We start from the raw sequence: 21,265 nt of genomic DNA, 5'->3' as shown, positions 1-21,265 counted from the left end.
AATTACACAAGTAAATAGGCTTATAAACATCATGTAAAATGTTCTTCGTCTAGTTTCTATGGTGACATGCATCATTGTGATCCTTGTAAAGTTTATCTGGATCTGCTTAAAAGCTTATATGGTCTGTAAATACAGCTGAGAGCTCATTTTCTTTTCACATTTGCTTTTGTGAGTATAAAAGGTGTTGTTAGCTATGAGGTACTTACAAGGGATGGTGCGAAGGTAGAGGTTGTCCCGTATGATCTGCTGGAGCTTGTGATCCAGTGAGCCCTTCTGAAACTGCAGACTGAGGTAGTGACGCAGGTCTGTGTTCAAAACTTTACCTGCAACCACAGCAGCAGAGGCAGGGAGGTTTTATTACTACACACTATAGTGGTTCAGGGAGGTTCATGTCTGATTAATGTGACAAGTTTCCTCACATACATATTGAATTTCATTTTTTAAGGGTCAGCTTAAAGGCAGCGCATGCACATCAAAGTTTAATGTAATAAAAAAGGGGTTGGCATTTACATAATGTGTCATTGGAAATTATTTTCAAGACACCACTCATTCAGGTTTCCACTTGCTAATTGATACATCATTAAGAAAGGCAAAAGGATTCCCCAGGAATTTACAAGAATTCATATTGAGCATGAGGTGTGTAGGCACCTCAATGATAAATGATAAATGATAGTTTTGTTCTAAGATAGTACTGAGGAGTTTAACTCCCCACCTTTATTAAGGTCAAGCTGTTGAAAACCGTGAGGATGAACATAAAATTCAGTCAAAACTAATTCATTTTAGTAACACTGACAGTGTTGCAGACTCACTTTCCAAACAGAATGTATCTGTCCTCTAGTTACAGCTAAGACCTTAAATCCTCATTGAATCATCTTTTAATTTCGGTTGGATCACTGAGTTTCAGCAGTTCAGGCAAAGTTTGAGGCAGAGAAAGACTTCCCAGTTCTCTTACACAAGCAAGGAAAAAGAAGTTTGATGAGGACTTTGTAAAACAGGAATAGATCTTCACTGTCTACCAGCCTTCAGCATCAGTGTGAGCCTCATCCTTTCACAGAGCAGAAAAGCTTGTCTTTGAAACTATTTACTGAGAAATAACCCCTTTTTTCACAACATCTTTCAAATTCTGAGTAAGTCATCCCTCTATAGCCATGCTGAGGGTTTAAGCTGCCTGGTATGTTCCAATCTACCCAGGTTTCTTGTCAGGTTTAAAGGCTGTTATCCACAGATGTCTAAACCCTTTGATGCTCCTTTTATTATTCCAAAGACTACACTTAAATACTAATAATTATAATAATAACTTTTTTTCCCTTGTCTGCTATACCCCTTTGGTGGTCACATGACGGATGTTGCATATGAGAAAAGGCAGGGTACACCCCTCAATGGGTTGGCAGTTCATCCAGGGCTCTATGTAAGCATTTGAGTGTTTGGTGCCTTGCTCAAGGGTACCTCGGCAATGCTCTGAAATGTGCTCTGAAAGTGCCCTGTGCTCTTTGGAGCATTTAGAGATAATCGTTCTTTCTAAATTTCTTTTAAACTCTGTTCTCTGAAATTAAAGCTCACTTTTAACTCCTACCTACTGTGAAATTAAATAATTCATTTTTAAAAGTGCTAAATTTGTGTTAGTATTGATGGCATCTTGTGACAATTTCATCAAAGTATGATAAATGTCTTTTATTTGAAGCATGAAAAATTGAAAACCTTCGCTTTATTTCCCATATGTGCCCTTCTACCATCACATTTTGACCATCACACATACGCAGGCAACCCTGTATGCATTTATTTTATATATAGAGATGCATCCAGTTACAGTTTCAACAAGCACTAATGGTCTCAAGTCTTTTTAATGTTAGGATCTAACCAAGCATCATTATTTCATTAGTCAGGAGTGAGCACAGGCTCTTTGAATTATGAATGATATTCTCAGGTTATCTTAATACTGCTGACCCCTTAATTAAGCCGTGCCTTCTTTTATTTTATTTTTTTTTGCTTATTTTGTGGAAAGCGATGCAGGATATGTTGGAAAAGTACAAAGTCACCCAAGGGAATCCCACATCACTGTGTTGCCTTTTCAGCTAGCATCAGCAGTAAAGTCTACCTTTTAAAAGCTGGAAGCTTGGAGAAAAAGTGCACTGTATATGCAGTAGTGGAGGTCGGCAGACACCCCCAGGAAAGTGACAGACTGTACCAACATCTCAGTCAGGAGCCAAAACATTAGCTTAACAAACAGAACTCAGCATGTATCATGCAGCTGACTTTTACCCTGTGACTATGCAAAATCCAAGACTTAAATTTGTTCGCTTCCTCAGAAAGATGATGTAAGACTGGGGGCACATCATATCATTGTTTCAAAGGAGGCACAGAGATATTTTCAGCAAGAAGATTTAATGATTGACCATCTACAGCCTTGGTGTTATGCAGCAGTGTTTTTGTTACATGCTCCTGTTTAATTCACCGATGAGAACACATAAGGTGCACCAAAGGGGGCATCTGCTCCAACCACTTAGTATGACCCAAGGGAACACCTCCAATATTCCTCTAGTCATTAGTATTAGAGTTTAGAATGTGCAGGAATTAGGTACCGGTAGTTGTTTTCACTAAGTAGCATACAATCATAAATTAAATTGAATTATTAAATATATTGAATATATGAATTGGGAAAAATTAAAAAAGTACACATCAAAGGCCACCAGTGGAATTAAAATGAAATGGGTTCATAAAAAGCATTGCATTATGCAAAACTATCATCAAATGTAATCTAAGCAATTTTCAGACCCCAAACAGCAGGGCAGAAATATTTTTAGGCTTTCATTCCTGCGCTCCCTTTTTGTCTTTTCTGTATGTTTCTGATTTCTGCAGTCCCTATTCTGAGATATTACCCTGAGGTGCTTCTTACACTCTGTGCTTTTAAATTTTTCTCTCAAATGCTCAGCTTCACCCTTACTCACAGGCACACAGATGCTACTTGTGCTCCACCCACCCACATGAAAAAGGCTATTTTTTTTCATCATGCAGCATGTGACATGTTGACAACATCCTCTTCATCAAGCTGTTGCCCTGTGGCGCTCATTCAGTCCCCCGGACAGAGCACCACCATCAATGAGACCTCTGGTTGCACTCCCTTCATAATTCTTCTGGCCTGATAGCAAATTCCACCCTCCAACCCTCACCCCCTCTCCCCGTTCTGCTCCAACCTTACTGCTTTTTGTGTCCATTTTAAGGGACAACATGGCCCTCAGGGCAGCACCGGGTGACAAGTTTGGAGAAAGATGTCCGCTGAGGTTTTCAGACAGCTGTGAGAACAGGATCACGAGGCATCCAGTTGAATCCACTCAGAGGAGCGAAGAGCATGTGTGTTGTCCCTGGCATATAATCTCACACCTCACGTTGCACTGTCAGATGAATTTTCTCTATTTATATAACTAGAATGTAGAGTTTGCTATGGCCGGAGGATCCTGTATAGGAGTAGCCAGTGCAGAACTGTCTGCTTTTGTAGTGAGCTGTGAAAGCTTGTTGATTTGCCTCTTCTACTCATTTCCATTTCACATACCTCAATGGATCAATATTTGTGAATAAATTAGTAAATTAAAATAAATAAATTGAAATATTCAGGCCCAAGGCTCTCTCGTGTTTATTTCTTTTATCAGTTTAATGGACAAAAAAATACTGAGAAGATGCTACAAATGTTTTTACAATGTTGATATGGCAGTAAGAAATTCTGAAACAAAAAAGTCATTCTTTTCTTGTAAAGCTAAAGTCAACTGTTTTATTATTTTTAATAGAACTTTAAAAAAAAATATATATACAGTTAATTATTTTTGGCCATCACATTAAGCCACAGCCACTGGGATGAAATGATATATGGCACATGTTCATAAGATGTTTTCTACTGATCTCACACATGCAAAGGGATATACAGTGATCCCTCGTTTATCGCGGGAGTTGCGTTCCAAAAATAACACGCGAAAAGTGAAATCCGTGAAGTAGTCAGCTTTATTTTTTTTAATTATTTTACAATGCAATACTGAACTATAGAATGAAACCAAAAATCAAAACCTGTTTTAAAGCCAAAAATTTGTTTAAAACAATAATTTTAATCTAGTAATACAAGGTTGGAAACATTGTCACTGGCGTATTTCCCAGTCCCAGCTGAGCCTCTTCGTCCTGACTCCGCTCCGCTGGAGCGTCTGTTTCTACTGAAGGCGCAGGAGTCTTTCTCCGAGAGAAGAACATTGTTATGGGTAGTTGTTGGCGCTCTTTCTTTTTCTGAGCAAGAAGATTTTTATAAACGGATATGCCACCTTCGATTATATTTGAGAACTGCAATGAACGACTCGCAAAAAAATCCGTGAAGCAGCGAAGCCGTGAAAGATGAAACGCGATATAGCGAGGGATCACTGTACTTCATATGCTTTTGTATCCTGCCCTTCCCCCAAAACAGGAATGAACAGAAATATAGGGGCATCATCTAGTACTAGTATGGGTGCAATCACCTCAACGTAACACCATAAGACAAACAAGGTTATGAGCGACTACTGTCCAGTCCCTGAACATTCAGAGACTGGACATTGTTTTGGTCTATGGAACGGATGTTCAAATTGAAAATCAGTTGGACAGAAAACATAGATGTCCTGATGCCACAGTGGTGGCCACTGCATAGATTGTTGGCATCTATGATGTGACTGTGCAGCAGCTCCTTCAGCCACAGTCAGTGGAACCTCCAGTGTAGGTAGGAACATTAATGCAATGTTCTATGTCCTATTAATGCGAAGTCAGTGTAGGCTAAGTGAACAGCAACATGAACAGCTGGAGTGCAAAGAGCTGCAGAGTTCCTGTGATTAAATGAGGGGGCAGAAGAAGGAGTCCGAGTCCCGGACAGATTGAGAACTGGGTGGGGAAAGAAGGCAATAGATTGGAAGGAGTTGTTACATGTTGTTGCTCTATTTTGCAAGTTTCCAGATGCTTTACTTTTAAAGTACTCACACTTCAGTTCCAGTTGTAAGTAGGTCATTTGAAAACATGTGCTCTTTTTGAAGTATCTTTTAAACAGTTTCTGGATTTGCTAAAGAAACTAAATTGTATAATTAATCAGGCCTTAATGTAATTTTGGACTAAGTCTAGGAAGCTCAAATACTCACAGTAGATCATTAGTGATGATCAATAAATTTGATACACTGCAACTAAATGTGTTAGTTGAGACTGGATCGTTAATGAGAGAGAGGAACCGCTTTCACACCGAAATAAAAGGTAATTCCTGGAACTTGTCTTCCAGGAAGTACAAGGGTGGGTTGATATCATCTGTATTTCTGTGGTGGATTATCTTTTGTATACGGGCTTTAAAAGATGGTTGCCTCTACATCTTGTCCTTTTTTTCCCCACAACTGTAAAACCCTCAGCAAATTTGTCTTGGCAGAATTTCAGTCTTTGGTCCTCCCACTTGTTTTTTCTCTTTACATGTATTCTCAAATTTAAGACTCCAGCTTTTCTTTATATCAAAATTCACATCACATGGCTCCCTCTTTAAAGAACTGCCCACAACACATGCCTCTGTCTTAACATTAATGTGCTCTGTGCATAATAAGACAGCTGGAGAATAAAGTCAGACACACAAACAAGCACACACATGTTATATCCCATGTGGGTTTCCATTTGGCATCTGGCTGTGGCAACATGTCAGTGAAACCTCATAAAAAGGGGCATTCATGCATTCAACTAATGCTTGCACCACATTAGTGGGGGCAAAATGGCCTTAATCATTAATGCATGTATCTAATTGAGAGTGATGCACACCTCAGACTACCTCACACTATCAATTTGTGTAAATTAACCAGTCCACAGTTGTGTTAGTGACTTTTGGGGCTTATTTGAGACCTGCATTATAGATTAACTCATAGTAAAAAATTATGTTTTCACAGTTTTTGGTGGGTTTCTTTGTATAAACCTGCACAATTTGGAATAGTGAATAAACAGTTGTTTCCATCTTAAAGTAAATAATATTATCTATTTTTAGGGTACCATGAAAAATAAAGATGGTTGATGCATCTTCATGTCCACCATTGCACCAAAATAATGAAATAAAGTGAAATGAACAAAAGCTAGTCATTTTGAAAGAGGAATTTAATTTGGATGCTGAGTCGGAGTGATAGAAAATTAACAGTGTCCACCCCCTCTATTGTGAGCAGAGATCAGACAGTCACAATGCACCCCCTGTTTTAATGCCATACACTAATGCCTCACTCATAATCACTCATAATAATATGAATCAGATTAGACAATTGAAGTGCAATGATGTATTATCTTAGAACCAAAATATTTAAGAGAGATTGAAAAATGAATGGAGGGGAAGTTTAAAAGCTATGCTGCAACCTTTTATGGAGTGTGAAGAACATGTTTTAGCTTGACTATCTTCTGCTGTCATGGACTCCAATTAACAAGTCTGTTTTTCACTTCCTGCACACTCACATTAGACATCATGCAACACAGTTTAGGAGGCACAGTGTGACTCTAGTCGGCTGTGTTGTACTCCAGTTGCAGGCGTGTCTGTGTAATCCCAAACTCGTTATCAAATCGAGTCTCGATAAAAGTCAAGTCATGTAGTTTGCAGAGCTAGAGTCTGGCCAGACATTCAATAATTTATGGGTTGAGAAAACAGTAAGAAAGAATAGACTAGCCAATAAAACTGAATGGAAATGGTCCAACATTTTAGAGTAGTTAGAATTATCAGAATTCACAAAAGCCAGGTTTTTGATGTCCGGCTGATACTCAAGTCTTTTTCAGAGCTAATAGAAAAAGAAGGTATTACCTTACCTTAAGTCACCTTAAGGCTGTGCAAACACAGAGATTTTTGAGTGTAAAGAAACTACTTAAATATTGCTCACTGGGGGTACTAAATAATTTATTTAAATGTATAAAGATTCAGAAATACCGAAAATAAGGAAGAATAAATATAATTAACCCAGGACTTAATTCGCCAAAAACAAGTGAAAATAATGATTCCACCAGCTGTCTGAATGATTACAGAAAGAGAGCCTATCAGAGTCATCTTACTTAGTGGCAACAGACAGGCATCTGGAAATGGGGTTGTCATTAATCCAGGTCTTTGCAGAACAGAGAAGGGGAAGCTCACTTTCTCTCCGTGAGGGGCTTAAGTGAGTGACAGCGTGAAAAATTAGGATCATATCATAACCATTAATTTAGTGGAATGATAAGCTTGAAATGGAACAGTAATTGTTGATGTGCTGGCCGTGTTGTTGGCAGACAGCAGCAAAGGTGCCAGTTTAGTAGAGGAAGAAATAGAGAGAGCAAGATAATGTGGACGCCACATCATACTGTGAGAATGTGTGCGTCACTCTTACATTTTCCATTACAGTTTCCTTTTATTCAAGGTAATGTCCAGAGAGCTGGACTGAAGGACAGAGTACATGATGGATGTGTCATTATATTGTTTAACAAAAGGTGCAGCTCACCGCATAATTCATCTCTCTGTGCTAAGACCATTCCAGCAGTTTCTACTTTGTCAGTGTGGCTTCTTGGCCAAGGACAATATCATCCTTTCTGCACCATGTTAAAAGTCTGCCCATGGCATTTTTTTGTTGATTGAGCTGAAAGCATCCTCGGGCATAAAACGCCTCTATTGAAATTGCACAGTGCTACAAATATTATGCGTATATGTGTATTTCACTCTTAGACACATGCGTGCCTATTCAATAACAGTGTTAAACAAAAGTAAATAGTCACTATGCGAGGAGATACGCCACAGAAGATAGAGAAGTGATTTTCACTTTGCTTGGGATGTTTTATTTTAAATGGCTTTAATCAGACTTTGTGAGATACACAAGGTGAATATTTGTGTATGAATTACATGAACGGGTGAAAATATGAGCTTGACCGCTGTACCTTGTTTGGTCTTTTTTACGGCAATAACTGGCAATACAAAGTTACTGGTGTTACTTGGTTTGACAATTGGCCCTTTTCTTTCTCAAATCATAAGGCTTCCTCAGTACTTAGTTTCAAGCAATGGTTCTGTTTCAGGCTCCTCGCAAATAGAAAAACATTATTAAAAAAAAAGTGTCTTGTCTTTCCTTTGTGTTATGTTGGTTTATTAAAGTTCCTAATTCTACTTAATGGTGATAAATAGATTAGGGAAAAGTGACTCATATATTAAATTTGTTCCCACCGTTTAATATATTTAAGTCCCTTAGCTCCCTTCTGAGTGATGGTGTTTATTTTGTTATTGTTGCTGTAGCTTGGTTCATTTTCTCTAATGTTTCACGGGTGACTTTAATAGTTTTATATTTGTCCCGGTTTGAACCATAGCCTTCTCACGACCAGTTAGAGCTATTATATAAATTTGGCTGATCTTTGTCTGTCTGCTGTTTGAAATACTCCACTACCATGAGTGGTGAGGATCCTAAACCAGTTTTTAGATACACAAATATACAAGAAAACTGGGAATTTATTTGCATACTGAAATTAAGTATTAGCAGTAGAGTTAGGGGAAGATAAAGTCGAACTTCTTGGACATAAATTCTGCTTGTGTGAGCATACAGCAAAGCTGAAGAGGCACCATGGCGAGACACTCATGATGAGATATCCAGAAAATGATAATGGCTCTTCCAATAACTCGCCCTCACTCCCTGTGTACTCACTCACTGACTGCGCAGAATCTTAATCCTGGACTGACAGGGAGGAACCGAGGTGCCATTTATAAGAATGAGCGCTATTAACAAGGAACAGTACATAATGTAAGCCCATAGTGTTTGTGACAGGATACCTTGATAACATTAGATCAGCAGTGCAGAAATCATCAAAATAGAACAGAGCTGCATAGGGCCTGCTGTTTTATGCTCTTACTAAATACAGTATTATTAATAGTTTCAATGCTTCGGACTAAGATTCCGATGATGCAGCAATTTGAATATTGAGCTTCACCACACATAGACGATGATGATAAAGCTACATCTGGTGACTAAGAAGCTTCAAAATTATAGCCAAGATTCAACATCTGATCAGAACATAGGGCTGTTTTTTTTTTTTTGTTTTTTTTTTTTTGGGGGGGTTGCTACTGTGAAGGATTAACTGCTTACCCACATCACAAGGTCATATACTGACTATAGCTGCAAACACTGGGAGAGCTGAGGGAGGTTCAGGACATTTGTGATTTGGGTGTTGAAAAACAGTGTCTATTAACTTAAAAAACAACAACAACCGTGCAGTCTGAACTGTGCTAGATGGAACTGAAACTCTTATTTTCAAGATATCTGAGATGTTTTATTTTTGGTATACATCTTAATGGGATACTGCTTTATCTTTTGTTTTAAACTATTAGTACTGTCATTTTTTTCAATAAGCGTCTCTATTTGAGAGTCTTTTCCATCACAGAGGCATTAAGGCATAAAAAAATATCCAAACAGTAACAGGAATACAATAATCCATGTCTAAACAGATGGCTCTTGAGCTCCATTTGAAAAGTTACAATAGAGAGTAGTTTGTAACTCAGTAATTCACAACGTCTTTATTGAAAAATTGTTAATGTTCCAATAGTGACTCGGTCTGTGAAATCATCTCTCATATAGACAGTCACATGTTAACGTACAGTAATCAAAAATCTTAAAATTTACAGTCGCAGAATCCTGCAACACTACTGCTATGATGCATGTGTTGAAAAGGCCCAGCAAACAAATAGGATTAGTGAAAAGCTTCTCATCGAGCCACAGCTATCAGAAGGATGGATTACTCAGACAAAAACAACAGTAATGAGAGACAATTAATAAAATGAAATGGAATTTCAAGAAATGCTTCAGTGGTGGTTATGGGGAAAACTGCTTTTATATAAATAAACGCATGTATGCATGGATAAAATGAAAGACAAGGCAGCAAAATTTAAATTCAAGCAGAAATGAGAGGGGTCAAGAAATAAAAAGGCATTTCAGGTAGGAGAAACGTCAGGGACAAGCTACATTATATTAGACTACCGGTATGTGTTTGGTGCTGTGAATGGGGTAATCAGGTCTGTGTGAAGAGGATGAGAAGGCAGAGGACAGAAGCAGTGGAGTCTAAGGTTTGATATATCTGGAGCATTAGAGGAAAGTTAGTATGCAGATACACTCCAGCACTTTCAAGACGCTGACTGGATTTGAATAAAAGAAGACCTGTGATGGGTCTTCAAATAACTTGTTTGGAAAAATCCCTGTACTAGTGAAGACCCCATGATGACATGGCTCAGGTGTGTGCTGTGGTCTGTTCATAATCTCACATAGCTTTCATCTGAAAATTATATAAATAAACTCTGTCAAGCAGGTCAGTTCCCCACATATTGTGAGACACATTATGTAGGCAGTAGTCATGCAAGGTTACATAACTTTGTAGGCTGCTTTATGATTAAACGGTTAGGGTTGATCCTCCAAAGATCAAGGGTCAAAGTTCCTGTGGAATCCAGAACATCACCAAAATTCAATAATCTGTTTCATGGCCCATGATCACAATTTTTACTGAAAATTTCATGAAAATCCATTCACATTAGTTTTTAATTTGCTAACACAGATAAAGACCAGTTAACACAACCCTTGATTAGGGGATATACATTGTAGATAAAAAAAGTATGGTGTATTTCTTTCTCAAACATGTACAGATATACATACTGTATCATCAGCATTTGTATTTATAAGAAATAAATTCAAACATTAAACCCCAGCAGCAACCTTTTTAGGGACAATACTTTATTATTAACCTGAAATTTATTTATCCTAATATCAGAGCAATGCCACCCTTTCGTTTTGGATTTAGCATTATTACATGAACACTGTAGTTAACACACTAATGAAACACATATGAAAACATCTGCCTCAGGAGGATGTGACTATGAACTCTCAGCATCGTGGCTACTATAGTTTCCAAATAACCCCACCCCCAAAAAATCTAAAGACTCCATTCTACACCCCAGATTCCTGGCTATTTTTGATGCCTTTGTCATTGTTTATGTTTTGATTGTCTCTTCCTATTGTTACAAGTTTTTTGTTGACCCAGGAACAACAGCTGATGTGTATTGATTCAGCCAATAGTGATCCTAGTAAATAAATAAAAATAAGTGGATCTGGTTCTACAAAAGGTAAAAGGTAAAATTTATCCAACAGCACAAATATAAATTCAGTTTTAGACATACATTCTTATATGATCAGCTATCAATACAGATTTCAAATTACATTTTACCATCATGGAGGAATAGTGGGAAGCCACAGTGTGGCGACTTTCGGCCAGATACAGATCTTGAGCTGGCAGGTGAGCTGAATGATAAAAGAAATTGGAATAGGGAAAAATTTATAAGAAAAAATGATTGGAGCCTCTGATCTGCAGCTCATAGTGACAGATAATTTGCATTAGTTTGTAATGTGGTGTTCATTCTCATCCATAGGGACAGGGAAAAAGTATGAGATAAGATGGGCATTAGCTTTATTTAGTTTGTGTAGTTTAAATATACACCAAGAATTTGAAGATATTAATGACTTCACATGATGCTGTCACTCCTGCTGCTTTACTGTCTGAGCTTGACTTATTGAGATATTGATATTAATTTTCATGTGTATCAATGGCTCTCATCATGCATGCAGAATCAAAACCACCCTCAAGCATTAATCATGGAGTATGCAGTTGGCAGGAGACATCTGGGAGTTAGAAACAAAGTGTTTTATATACCATTAAATCTATATGCCTCTGTGCAAAAGACTGTGATTATCTATATGTATTTTTTTCACTCCCATTTGGACACAGTCCAATTTCAACATCCATCCCAGTCTGATTCAAATTACCATTTGCCATTGTGAAATATGCAGATAAAGTGATTGTATGTGATGACCTCAGTTTTGCACGCAGACCTGAAGAGTAAAACCTGAAAGGCTTCTGATTCCGGGCATGAGCTAAGTGAGTGGATCGTGATGTAACAAGATGAATCTCCTGGGAGAGGCACAGTAGAGCACAGAAGCATGAATGCATGATAAACATGGCATCTACACTCATTTTTGCACAAGGAACCCTATAGAAATGTGTTGAGCACATGAATTATTATAATTGAGCACTGTTACCTATAACAGTACATTTTAAGATTTGTGTCCCATTTTAGTCTTTTGCCACTACGATTTTAAAAACAGATTTAGCTCTGTGAATATATCCAGTGTAATTATCATTTCACTCCAATTGTGCATATCAGAGTTTGCCACAGTTCTAAAAAATATTGGAATAAAATAATCACATTTTGCTGATTTTAAAGTCACCACAAAGAAAGCGCTGTAATTTTCATCTTGTACTGTATGTGTCGCTCGTTATGTTCACTGTGTGGCCTATAGAATAAATATTTAAGCGGGCCCTTTTTAAAGACATGGAGGCAAAATAATGTTAATCTTGCTTAAAACACAAAATCAAGGTGGCTTCCAAGCTAAACTGCTCCTCTAAGAATAATTTAGGTTTACTAGAAACAGTAGATAGTCCTAAATAAAACAAAACATTTTTTTTCCTGATTTTTCTATTTATCAGATAAAAGTCCATTTCCATTCTCTACCGCTTATCCGGGGTCGGGTCGCGGGGGCAGCAGCCTAAGGAGAGAAGCCCAGACTTCCCTCTCCCCAGCTACCTCCTCCAGCTCATCCGGAGGGATCCCCAGGCGTTCCCAGGCCAGTTGAGAGACGTAGTCTCTCCAACGTGTCCTGGGTCTCCCCGGGGGTCTCCTACTGGAGGGACATGCCCTGAACACCTCACCAGGGAGGCGTCCAGGGGGCATCCTGACTAGATGCCCAAGCCACCCCATCTGGCTCCTCTCAACGCGGAGGAACAGCGACTCTACTCCGAGCTCCTCCCGGATGGCAGAGCTTCTCACCCTATCTCTAAGGGAGAGCCCAGCCACCCTACGGAGGAAGCTCATTTCAGCCGCTTGTAACCGTGATCTTGTTCTTTCGGTCATTACCCAAAGCTCATGACCATAAGTGAGGGTAGAAACGAAGATCGACCGGTAAATCGATTTGGAGGTGCTGATTCTCATCCCAGCCGCTTCACATGCGGCGGCGAACCGATCCAGTGATAGTTGGAGGTCACGGGCCGATGACGCCAACAGGACCACATCATCCGCAAAAAGCAGAGACCCGATCCTGAGGTCACCAAACCGGATCCCCTCAACACCGTGACTGCACCTAGAAATTCTGTCCATAAAAATTATGAACAGAATCGGTGACAAAGGGCAGCCCTGGCGGAGGCCAACCCTCACCGGAAACGAGTTCGACTTACTGCCAGCAATTCGGACCAAACTCGTACAGGGAGCGGACAGCCCGTATCAGCGGGCCCGACACCCCATACTCTCGGAGGACCCCCCACAGGACCCCCCGAGGGACACGGTCGAAAGCCTTCTCCAAGTCACAAAACACATGTGGACTGGTTGGGCAAACTCCCATGCACCCTCGAAGACCCTGCTGAGGGTGTAGAGCTGGTCCACTGTTCCACGCCCAGGACGAAAACCACATTGCTCCTCCTGAATCCGAGGTTCGACTATCCGGCGGACCCTCCTCTCCAGTACCCCTGAATAGACCTTACCAGGGAGGCTGAGGAGTGTGATCCCCCTATAGTTGGAACACACCCTCCGGTCCCCCTTCTTAAAAAGAGGGACTACCACCCCGGTCTGCCAATCCAGCGGCACTGCCCCCGATGTCCACGCGATGTTGCAGAGTCGAGTCAACCACGACAGCCCTACAACATCCAGAGCCTAAAGGGACATCCAGAGCCTCCAGGTCCCCAGGCCCTACTTCCTCACTGGAAGGCGTGTTGGTGGGATTGAGGAGGTCCTCGAAGTATTCCTTCCACCGATCCACAACATCCCGAGTTGAGGTCAGCAGCACACCATCACCACTATACACAGTGTTGACAGTGCACTGCTTCCCCCCCCTCAGACGCCGGATGGTGGTCCAGAACCTTTTCGAGGCCGTCCGAAAGTCGTTCTCCATGGCCTCACCGAACTCTTCCCATGCCCGAGTCTTTGCCTCGGCAACCGCCGTAGCTGCACTCCGCTTGGCACCCCGGTACCTATCTGCTGCCTCAGGAGTCCCACAGGCCAGTAAGGCCCGATACGACTCCTTCTTCAGCTTGACGGCATCCCTCACGGGCATTGCCGCCACGACAGGCACCAACCACCTTGCGGCCACAGCACCGGTCAGCTGCCTCAACAATGGAGGCACGGAACACGGTCCACTCGGACTCAATGTCCCCCGCCTCCCCCGGGACATGGTCAAAGCTCTCCCGGAGGCGTGAGTTGAAGCTCCTTCTGACAGGGGACTCTGCCAGGCGTTCCCAGCAGACCCTCACAACACGTTTGGGCCTGCCAGGTCTGTCCGGCATCCTTCCCCACCATCGGAGCCAACTCACCACCAGGTGGTGATCAGTTGACAGCTCCGCCCCTCTCTTCACCCGAGTGTCCAGAACATGCAGCCGCAAATCCGATGACACAACCACAAAGTCGATCATCGATCTGCGGCCTAAGGCGTCCTGGTGCCAAGTGCACATGTGGACGCCTTTATGTCTGAACAAGGTGTTCGGACAACCTGAGACGAGCACAGAAGTCCAATAACAAAACACCACTCGGGTTCAGATCAGGGGGGCCGTTCTTCCCAATCACACCTCTCCAGGTCACACTGTCATTGCCAACGTGAGCATTGAAGTCACCCAGGAGGACGAGGGAGCCCCCAGAAGGGGCACTCTCCAGCACTCCCTCTAAGGACTCCAAAAAGGGTGGATACGCTGAACTGCTGTTTGGACCATAGGCACAAACAACAGTCAGGATCCGTCCCCCCACCCGAAGGCGAAGGGAGGCTACCCTCTCATCCACCGGGGTAAACTCCAGCTGGGGAGCAACCAGAATTGCCACCCCTGCTCGTCGCCTCTCACCATCGGCAACTCCAGAGTGGTAGAGAGTCCAACCCCTCTCAAGAAGACTGGTTCCAGAGCCCTTGCCGTGCGTCGAGGTGAGGCCAACTATATCTAGTCGGAACTTCTCAACCTCGTGCACCAACTCAGGCTCCTTTCCCACCAGAGAGGTGACATTCCATGTCCCTAGAGCCAGTTTGTGCAGCCGAGAATCAGACCGCCAAGGTCCCTGCCTCCGGCTGCTACCCAAAACACAATGCACCCGACCCCCTTGGCCCCTCCTGCAGGTGGTGAGCCCACGGGAAGGGGGTCCCATGTTGCCTCTTCGGGCTGCGCCCGGCCGGACTCCATGGGCAGAGGTACGGCCACCAGGCGCTCGCCAACGTGCCCCCCAGGCCTGGCTCCAGGAGGGGGCCCTGGTGACCCGCATCCGGGCAAGGGAAACTTGGTACCAATGTTGTTATTCATCATCAGGGGGGTCTGGGCTACGCTTCGTCTGATCCCTCACCTAGGACCTGTTTGCCATGGGTGGCCCTACCAGGGGCATATAGCCCCAGACAACGGAGCTCCTGGGATCATTGGGACACGCAAACCCCTCCACCACGATAAGGTGGCAGCCCAGGGAGGGGCAGATAAAAGTCCAAAAATTTAAAAAACATTACCATAATTTATTGTTGCATCACATTGCTGTTAACTAAATGTGGACATGTCAATGTATTCAATCACATATAATGTAAAACAATACCTGACGTTAAAACAGTTTCATTTTTAAAAGGTTTTGGTAAAAGTATAATTAAAAACCACAGCAACCCATTGTGGCTGTTGAGTAATTACTCTGTATAGTAATTATCCCTCATAAACACAGTTGCTTCATGCCCCCTGAAGAATCAGCTGTAATCGTTTCTTTTGAAAGGGTATTTTCAGAGCCTTAAACTGGACAGTAAGTTTTAAAATTCCACTGTGGTGCAATGAGGCAACATTCTAGTTAAATAGAGCCCCAACAGACTCTGAAAGGGCGGTACTGGCGTGAAACAGGCATGAGAGAGGCAGTGATGGAGAGATGACTGTAGAGAGAGATGTAGAAACGTTATTATCTGTCACTTTACATGCATGTTGCATCCTGTCTATCTGTGAAGCCTCACTGACTGGACTTTATGTGCATTAAACAAAAAGAATACAAATACACATGCATGCACATATTTTCACATTGCTCCCCTTTTTTTTTTTTACTAAAAATCGAGAAAAGTGCTACAATGACAAAATTAAATTATGACAGTGAATACGAAATCATACATTGCATTAAAGCCCACAAATGTGTCACATTAAAACCCAAACATAACCAAAACAAAGAAAAATCCAAACTAACCAGTGGAGAATGAAAAGGTCAGAGTAAACCAAGCAATCGCGCACTCTGTATTGATGTTGATCCAGTGATCCTTAAAAAAATCACAGACTACCTGTGAGTCAATATGGTGATTTAGGGTGCGTATTTATCACACAAAATATCCACTAGGAGGGGCTCATAAGGGGTTTAGAAGGACAATGATTAATTTAATCAAGTGTGAGTGAACTTTCTCCAAAAATCATGCCTCTCCAACAGATAATCCGCTTTCCTTGAAACGTCTCCAACAGGATTAGCCCCTGAGGGAAGTCTGGATGCGTTTAATAGTGAAGAAAAAGAGAAAGCAATATTGGGAGAGGGGGAAAAGCAATGAGTAGTATGAAGAAGTCCCAGGACAGGGACAGAGATAGGCAACCAGCATATACAGTATAAATGAAGATGATATACAATAGAAAGGAAAAGGGAAAATTATGAGAAAAAAAGAACTACCGGTACTTGTAAACTTGTGTTATTTTAAAGCAATATAAGAGAGCTAGCATCTTTGGGAGAGATAATTGCATATTTTATATTTACAAATCTGTGAAGAAGTAATATAAAAGAAACAGCATTTCTTTTAAACCAATTCACCCAATTCCAATATGTAAAATATGTAGGTCAGACTGATGGTGCTCCAAAAGCACCATGTCTGTCTGTCAGACAGACAGACAGGCAGAAAGACAGATAGATCAATTACCAGGCACTTTAAAACATCTCTACTAGAGTGGATAACCAGAAAATAACAAGAGGATAAGATTCGGAAAGTACTAGGAAAATTACTTGAATGTAATAATTGATAGCTTTGGTTTAACAACAGGACAAAAGAAGCGGGCTGGTAGATGCATCCAATTCTACTGTGCACCATAAGTCGTGATTTTGTCGAGAGAAAAATGTGCAATAACTGGGTGGATAGCATAATTAAAAAAACATCTAAATTAAAGCTGTTAACATTAAATAAGGAAAGAACAGGCCGGTTGTGTATAAATGCGTAGAAAAGTGTTGCCATCTGCTCATGAGCCCTGTAGTTTAAAGCAGTCGGGTGCATGGGTGCAAACTAAACTATGAGAAACAACCAGATCCTTAAAATTGAGCAAAAACTTTAAATTTCTAAAATTTCTTGCCACTGTGGCTGGAAATTCATATTCACTCAGGAAGCGGACGGGGGTATCTGGTGAGGACAATTCTGTGCCAAGGTTAGGGTTACATCTACCAATGGAGTAGTGCTGAACTACACTGAAAGCTGTAGCCTTTGATTAAGCTCTACTATTCCGGGCCTAATGCCCTAAATTATTCACTGAGTTGGTGGAGAGGGGTTGTGCAAGCCTGCTAAGTGTGCTAGCCTAAAAAAATATAATGCAATAAAGCTCACCCATGCATAATGAATGGATGACTGGAGCTTGGTGCTTTTTGTCTTGTGGAGACGGAATTAGGGAGAGTAAATCAGATGAGGTGCTCAATGCCCACTTGGCAAATCACCAACCACCTCTGCCAGGCTGCTCTTTGGCCAAAAAAAAAAACCCTTGCTGTATCTACGATTTGCCAATCTTTTATTTCATCCAGCACAGGTTGACCCTCTTTCAATTTCAAAGAAAATGATACACAGAGGACACCATGGCTCTGAGAATTGCATCAGGGTCAGGAGAAAGCTTGTGGAAGATTGTGGAATCTTTTCACATGCCTTGCTGGTTATAAATAATAGCGATTAAAAAAAACACCTCAGTAGCTTAATGCAGTGCTTGATGTTAGTACTGCAACTACTGAGGGTTCTGCTTTTACCACCTTTACAAAGCTGCATGAAAAAGAGTGCCAAAAATGGATGTTTATAAAAGTTTAAAACATTTGACAAATATATATAGTGATCTTGATCATAAAATTAGAAACAAAGGCAAATGTTGGTGCTTTGGCATACAACCTTAGAAATGTAAAATCTACAATATAATAAATAAACAAAATAATTGTCAAGCAATCACACTGTCCTAAAAGAGTAGGATAGTGAGATTGTCACAATCTTTTTCTATCTCCTTCTCTGTAGAGTCAAATGGTAGCCAGTGTGAGGGGATGCTGTGTGTGCTCTGTGATGGACTAGAAACATGTTCAGACTCTATTTCTGCCACAGAATAATAAGGGAAATAGTGGAATAAGAATGAGCAATGGTTAACAGAGGATGAATGCACCAGCTTGCTGCACCTCAACGTTCTCTCACATTTGAGAGAAGTTATTATGCATTTTTTCTTTCTGTTGAATATTATTTTCATCTTACTCTTGAGATAGCTATCTCAAGATAATTCAAAATACGAACATCATTTGTAATGGTATTAGGTAAAAATAAAATTGTAACAAAAACAACACTTTCAGTGTGAAGGTCAGCTGTAGAGAGGAAAAAGGTTTTATGAACACAGTTACACAACAGCACACAGTAAATAAACCGCTAAAACCAAACAGAGTGCTGTTAAGTATGCATAAGTCCTTTGAATTAGTCTTCCTGATCTGCCTTGGATGACAGCCTTTCGTGCCGGCAGAATACAATATGAGAGCATATCACCAAAACACAGAGTGTTCCCTTATGTCAACTCTTCCTCTTCACACAAACTGCAAGCACTGTATGTTTCTCAATCATTATTTTCATGCTACTCTCGCAAATATTGACATGGAAATAAAGCCGCTGCCCAGCTGTAGCTCATTTTAAGGAATATTTCTGGTTTACTGGCAAACTTTTACAATATTAATCTCTCCCTTCAGGTGCTTTTGGATATTTGGATATATAACAATAAATCTGAGTTTTCACACTTCTAATTGTGTCCACTGTGACACACCATGTAAATGCTTCAGGACTCAGTAGACATAGTATAATTAATAGTTAGTTTATACAATGCTATTGAGGGACAAATCATTAAACTGTTGTGTAAAAATGTTTTAAAAAATAATGGACCCATGATGCACTCAAGATTACATACTGGCAGCATTTAGACCCAAATGTTGCCTATGTTTCTTCCACTCTAATGATGCAACAATATAGATGGGGTGGCAGTCCCTTATGCCTGTTTCCACCACTTATGGGGGGGTAGCAATGGAAACTGCTGTATGATTGGGTTCATGCAGACTCATAAAGCAGAGAGTAAGAGGCTCTCAACAACTGAAAAGGCATTTGAAGACAGAATATGGTGGCATATGGTGATCCTCAAGACCCTCTGAACCCAACTGCTGACTACTATGACAGCAAACAATGACCTGGAGAGTCCATATGCTCTGATGCCATTGCGCGGGAATTAACACTTCAAGCTGCAGAAGAAAGTCGCTAAGGCAATCTAAAGACTTCTCCAATCCTGACCTCACTTTTAGCTGTTCACAAGTGGAAGAAGCTGAACAAAACATGCACAAAACAGCATCTAGTACTGCTATGTGTCAGTTTTAATATAACAAAATGTGATTGGGGCTGCAGAAAACACCGTCCAGAGATTCATGAAATGCTGAGTCTCAGCCACTTGTTTTTGTGGTCCATGATGCTATTCTTTATCCAAACCATGTCACGCTCTGCTGCAAACTGTCCCAATGAAAGTTGGGTGAATGAAAGGTCAACAATTGATGAGGCTAAAATGACAATATCGTTGACACAAAGCAATGGTATAGTTCTCAGGCCTGACTTCTCGATATCCTGCCCATAAAATTAAAAAAAAAATTAAATCACTGACAAAGGGCAATGCTGGCCAAGTCTATCCCTCACAAGGAAAGAGCTTGACTTACTTACTTAGTGCTGGGTCCATTTACCCCATATTCCCCATCCACAGGGTGGCCATGGGTACACAGTTGTGTTTCCAGCCTTTTATATCCTTTTAATGCACCATCAGATGCACATTTGACAGTTGTAGTGAATGGAGATTATAAAAGTAAACAAAGTTGAACTATCATCAGCACATAAAACAGAAAATGTCAAAAAACAGTGTGATCTGCTGTCATTTACAGCATTTCCAACAGCTGACACATCTCACAGTAAATGGCATGTGAGAAGCATGAGCAGATAGCTGAGCCAAATCCCACAGTGCTCCAATGTTTATCAGAGTTCAGCTCAATTTAAATGCAGCCAAATCCCTTTGACCCCCTGTAACAAACTTTACATTCTACAGTATCAGCCTATGAGACAGATGCTATATCACAGTGGCGAAGCAGGCTATACAACAATTGGCTGCAATTCTCCACTTAATCCTAACCTCTTTCAAAAAGAGGCTGCAGCTTGCCCTACCCCTTGCTCTCTGGCCTTGATTATAAGGCGAAGAAAGAGACTGTAAGTGAATAAGCTTGATCATCATCTACTTGAACAAACATCCTTGCTTCCTTGCCTCCATCCTTTCCAAGTCTAAAGCCTTTTACTCCCTCCATTACACTAATAAGGCTAATCAAACCTCTGGCTGGTGCAGACATGAGCCTGGGAGAACATACAGTAAGGCAAGATCAATGGACTACATCAAAGGGCTGCAGCCCCACATAAACCAGCCCAGCTCTGGCCCCCAGAGATAAATCTGATTCTCCTGAACATTTTTCATGGCATAATCCGTGACTGTTCTTTACCTCCCTGTATTTTAATGCTGTGTACTTTTTTGATGTCCAACAGTGTGAAGGCTCATTCATGCAACCATGGTAATGCGCATTAGATGAGATCACATAGCATGCATCCATTAGCAAAGAAATGCCTGTCTAATATACCATGACTGTGGCCACAAACACAAGTGCACCTACATGTAGTAATTTCCACTAATGCATTACAGTTTTATCAATTATAAATGTGTTCCAAATTAGTTCACTGGTGCAATTAAGTAATGCTGAAGGCCTGATCCCTTGGCCAGTCATCCCAGTAGCTGTGCCTTTCTTCTTTTGCCTACTTCATCTGGAGCTGGATGTGTGCATGTTGCTTACCTGGAAATGCATAATGGAAAAAGTCCAATTGTTAATAGTAGTGTGATGTTTTGGACAATAATCTGACAGGGAAGCCTTGGAACTTGA

At 41.0% G+C, this 21,265-nt stretch overlaps 1 protein-coding gene across 2 annotated transcripts in view; it reads right to left on the bottom strand.

The window, feature by feature from the left end:
- Nucleotides 1–21,265, bottom strand: part of magi3b (membrane associated guanylate kinase, WW and PDZ domain containing 3b) — a 108,616-nt gene that overhangs the window by 52,044 nt on the left and 35,307 nt on the right. For both annotated transcript variants that reach the window (XM_029827554.1, XM_029827556.1), the window contains exon 2: nucleotides 207–323. In XM_029827554.1, the coding sequence (XP_029683414.1) occupies nucleotides 207–323 (117 nt within the window). The remainder of the gene's footprint in view (nucleotides 1–206; nucleotides 324–21,265) is intronic.

The sequence above is a fragment of the Takifugu rubripes genome, chromosome 19 (assembly GCF_901000725.2).
Source record: "Takifugu rubripes chromosome 19, fTakRub1.2, whole genome shotgun sequence".
Taxonomy (NCBI): Eukaryota; Metazoa; Chordata; class Actinopteri; order Tetraodontiformes; family Tetraodontidae; genus Takifugu; species Takifugu rubripes.
This window is presented reverse-complemented; position numbering and strand designations above follow the sequence as displayed.